The 4,681-nt window shown below is 37.8% G+C and overlaps 1 protein-coding gene across 1 annotated transcript in view; it reads right to left on the bottom strand.

The window, feature by feature from the left end:
* The window catches only part of nt5c2a (5'-nucleotidase, cytosolic IIa), a gene marked incomplete in the record, with an annotated part of 14,895 nt that overhangs the window by 2,821 nt on the left and 7,393 nt on the right, over positions 1-4,681 (bottom strand). Inside the window, 8 exon segments of the mRNA XM_035663047.1 lie at positions 299-340; positions 561-644; positions 758-811; positions 916-1,009; positions 1,160-1,217; positions 2,045-2,136; positions 3,463-3,558; positions 3,695-3,812. Coding sequence (XP_035518940.1) covers positions 299-340; positions 561-644; positions 758-811; positions 916-1,009; positions 1,160-1,217; positions 2,045-2,136; positions 3,463-3,558; positions 3,695-3,812 — 638 coding nt within the window.

The following is a 4,681-nucleotide window of genomic DNA, read 5'->3' as shown; positions in this document are numbered from 1 at the left end:
AAAATCCTAGAGGAAACACTGGATACAGGTATCTTTGCATAGACATATGGGTGCAAATTTGGTGCACAATCCACATAGAAATGCTCTATTTTCAAACCAGCTCAAAAATTCACTATACTGGCTGCCACATTGGTAATCGGCTCTGACACCTCATGTTATTCATGACAAATGAGATCTGTATTTGTCTCTGTTGAATGCACTATCGTCATACTGTTGCAAAGATTTCTAAGCACGGTGGTTCAACTAAAACCTATAGTGATTCCTGACAGTGAAAATGTTATTAAAGCACTGGTGTTACCTTTGGGCCGTGAGGAAAGTCAAACAGGTAGGTCATTATTTTCTGTAAAAAGACAGGAGAGTTTTTTGTTAACATCCTGGACCAGAAGGAAAAAAATAGAAACTATACTCCACTAGGCAACTCACAGCAGCACCATTCATGCAACTGTGAAAACTAATCATTGCACCAGGTCACATTCATTCAGTAAAGTCTTCACTGCAGAAACAATAAAACGTTCAAAAGAGGCAGTAGTTTGTAGTCTGACAGTAAACTTTGATCTCACCTCTGTGTATTTGTAATCACTGTTGGTGGCCAGAAATACTTTGGCTACTTCATTCATGCGACTGAGGAGAAGAGGAAGCTTCAGCTTGGTGGAGGGAAAACAAAGTAAGAGTATTTGTCACCCCAACTACAAAGTAACAGTCTAGGATGGTATATAGTTACATGTATAAGCAGGCCTTATTGTGCTGGTTTACTTACATCCTTTACCACATACTTCTCTAGGTTTTCAACCGTCTTTTCTTTTAAGGAGCCCTGTGAAAATAAATCAAACAGCGGACTAAGGAATGAACTGACTGCAGGGGACGGCTGACAGCTGACTGGAAACAGGTTTCATGTGGATAAGGAACTGATTGTACCTTGAAATGAACCCAGTCCACGCCGTCTCGGACGTCCTGGAACATGCTCTTGTAGGACATGAAAAGGTCGCCGTCTTTGAAGCCAGTCTCACAACTACAGAGACAGTTAGAATCAGGTTAACATTTGAGTCTGAGTAACATGGAATTCTACTTCTCCATCGTGGGATAGTGAAATTCCACTGTACATGATCACTTTCAGTAAACAGGGTCTTATGAAGAATGTGACAGCTTCAGTGTGCAGTACCTTGTGTATCTGGAGCAGTTACTGAAGAAATCAACCAGGCAGGCAAAGAGGTAGGTTTCTGAGGAAGAAGACATAAGACTAGAATGAGTAAGACTGACTGCAGACCTGAACATCAACGTGACCAATCAACATTGTAAAGAAAGCTGTGGACAGCTTTGTCAAAGCTCAATTTTCTTTGATTTTGTTTAGAATACAGTACAACTTTTTACTATTTTTCACAGTAGTATTAAAGTCAAACAAACTTTTTATGACTTTATTTTGATAGGATAATATCTAATCTTACCGAATACTACGTTCTACTATTACTACTAATACTATGATCATATCAGAAAAATAATCACCAACTTTTTTGATTACAGTTACAGTTTTATAAAAATAACTTTTTGTCATATTTGCTGAAACTTTCACTATATCCTGACAGAGCTAAGAAAGATTGTTGATTGTTGAAACTCATTTCTAGGTTGTCAAATACAAATGCTTGGAATGAGACTCAACAATCAACTTAAGTGTCTTTATATCTTTATCGGCTCTGATTGGTTGTTTTTTTTGTCAGGTCCGGTGGATTTTTGCAAATGCCATTAGCAGCACCAGCTTTAACTTATGTGAAGTCTGAGTATCATGAAAAGTGCTCTATAAATAAAATGTGTAAAAATAAAAATAATAAAAATCTATTACTTTATAGACTAAATGCACCCTTTATTCAAACAAATGACCACACACCCAATCAAATAAGATGGCTGAAGCTTTGTGGTAAAAAAGTGCTCAGCTGATTCACCTTCAATACCTTAAAATGTTACATTTATGATATATCACGTTTTAATACTCAGCCTCAGTTTTTACTTCCAAGATGCCCAAGGTTGCAGACTAGTTGTTTCGTTATCTTACCAGGCAGGTTAAAGAGTGTGTTGAGGATGTAGAAGCGGTCTGTGTCTCCACGTTGAATAAATTTGTTGGGGTACATCTCTCTGATGTCAGGCCTGTACAGAGTGAGTACAGATACACAGGAGGGTGACAAGTGAGTAAGAGGGTCAAACCAGGAAACACAAGTTACACTATAGATAGAGTTTTGTGCATTACATTGCATTTCTATTAGCTCCCTCTGCATTGGTCAGGAATCCTGCCACTCATGTGCTTGTTACAAACATGTGAGATTCTAACAAACAGGAATATGCTCATGAAGACAATGCCAACAGTGGTTAAAAACGTATTTAACAAGTTTAAATCCGGTCTATCAAATGCTCTTGATTATACTGTATGTAGACGATATTTTAATAGCTGTTTATAAGCCAGACACCTAGACACACTCCTGCATCTTACTGTATGCAATACACAGAACTATGGTTTAGCAGTATTACATTTTTGATACCTTGAGAGTTTCCGTATAGTTTATCATTTAGCCATGCTAGTGCTATTGCTCGAGACATGGCACTGTTAGTCTGTCCGTTGGTCCACATTGGAATATCTCAAAAACTGAAAATCATTATATTATTATTTTTCTGACAGATACTAGTATTGCGATTTGATTGATGATTAGTGGGAATGAACATTTTTGCTTGGGGTCTGTACCAAACAAACTTTTGGAGAAGTCCAGGGAATCTCTTCAGAACTACAATACTTCATTATAATGCTTTTTGTCACATTTTTCCGGCCATTTAGTACAACTACCACACATTGTTTTAAATAGTCATATAAAGCCTACATTTAAACAGAAATTAAAAGCTATGTTGTAAATACATAAGAGATACGGAAGAAAAAGAGAATGATTATGATGGAAACATGACAGTTAATGATATCATCTGCCGGACTTGTGACATTGACCAAAAGCTGCCATATGCCGCCTAATGTAAATCCTGCTTTGGGCATCTGAAAATCTATTGGCTGAATTGTCATTAAATTTGCTGCAGACATTAATATCGCTCTCAGGATGTAATACCAAATAATAAATGTAATACCAAATACTTTGGTTAAAAGTCCTGCAAAACGAATGGCATTCCCTTCAGCCTCAGCTGTGCTCTGCATTTAGGATTATTTAGCTAATGTTAGCTTGTTAACATGCTAAACTAAGATGGTAAACACGGTATAAATTGTGTATCTGCTTAACATCTGCATGTTAGTGTTGTCATTGTGAGCATGTTATAGCAAGCTGACGTTAGCATTTAGGTCACAGTGCCACTAGCATGGCTATAGACGCTTTGTTATGTTTATGATTAATTTAAAGAACACTGTTGTAGGTGGAGGAATAATCTGACAATTTGGATAATGATGGACTATGGTGATAGCTCAGTGGGAATAGTGGCCCTCACCCCCTCAAGAAGTTGAATCCGTGCACACACACCAGGATGTTCCCATAGGCGTCCACTTTGAGCAGGTTGCCATACATTGTGTCAAACACCAGACCTCTGAATAATGGAGACAGGGAAGTGAGACAGTAAATCAGAGACAGAAAGCACACTTGAGAATGACAATTTGTGGCTCTGGTATTTAAATATCAAGTCTGTATTCAAATTTCAAAAAGGCAGGGCTTTGTGAACCAGCCTGGTGGGGAAGGAGGGGTCGTAGACAAAGTTGAGCAGCTCTTGAGGATATCCAATGGACACCAGGCGCTCCACTGTCAAGTCGAAGCCCAGCGACTCGTACTCAGGAGATTTATACACTAGACAGATAGACAGATAGACAGACAGACAGGTTCATGTTTTCAACACAAAAAAATCTGAAAAAAAGACTATAGTTTACACTATAAGTCTGACATGATATTAGTATTTTATATACCTTTTTGGAAAGCTACCCAAACACGTTTATTCAAAAACAATCTTTATTTTTTATAACTTTCACTTGTGCTTGGAAATGCAGTTGTTACAGCATATTCTTTAAAAACAGACAGTGATGCATTATAATACACTGTGGAGATTGGGAAAAAATACTTCTCTAATAATTTGTTAGCTCATAAATGCAGCTGTCCACAGGCACATAACCAGTGAAAACTATACTGCTGTGAGCTGTTTAAAACCCCAGCCTGTCTTGACTGGCTCACGGCCAGAAATATGCACACACACACACACAGCTGGACGGCAGCAGTTCGGGTTACAGTGGCTGCTTCAGTAACTGTGTGTTCTTGGGGTGACAAGAACAGACTTGCAATCAGTGTCCGAAATTAACTTTTTGACTCACCGGCCATGGTGACTGGTAGATGAAAAAAGTCTACCAGCCAAAATAATAAATAGCTTTTTTCACATATAAATTGGTTTCAATACCTTTTATTGAGATGATAAAGTATTTTGTTTAATACAAACTTCAAGAAGAGGCCAGAGTGAAATTTGAAACTAAAGCCTGAATACAGTCTCATAATTCTACTTGTACTTCTACTTCAGGTGATTAAAGCTGCAGTAGGTAATTTTTATAAAAATTACTTTTGGTCATATTTTCATGAAACTTTCACTATATCCTGACAGTAGAACATGAGACACATAATGTGTGAAACAATCAGGTTCCTCTGGCTCCTCCTAGTGCTCCTACTGACATTTG

This window comes from Morone saxatilis, unplaced genomic scaffold (assembly GCF_004916995.1).
Source record: "Morone saxatilis isolate NCDOM2014 unplaced genomic scaffold, NCSU_SB_2.0 Contig19, whole genome shotgun sequence".
NCBI lineage: Eukaryota > Metazoa > Chordata > Actinopteri > Moronidae > Morone > Morone saxatilis.
This window is presented reverse-complemented; position numbering and strand designations above follow the sequence as displayed.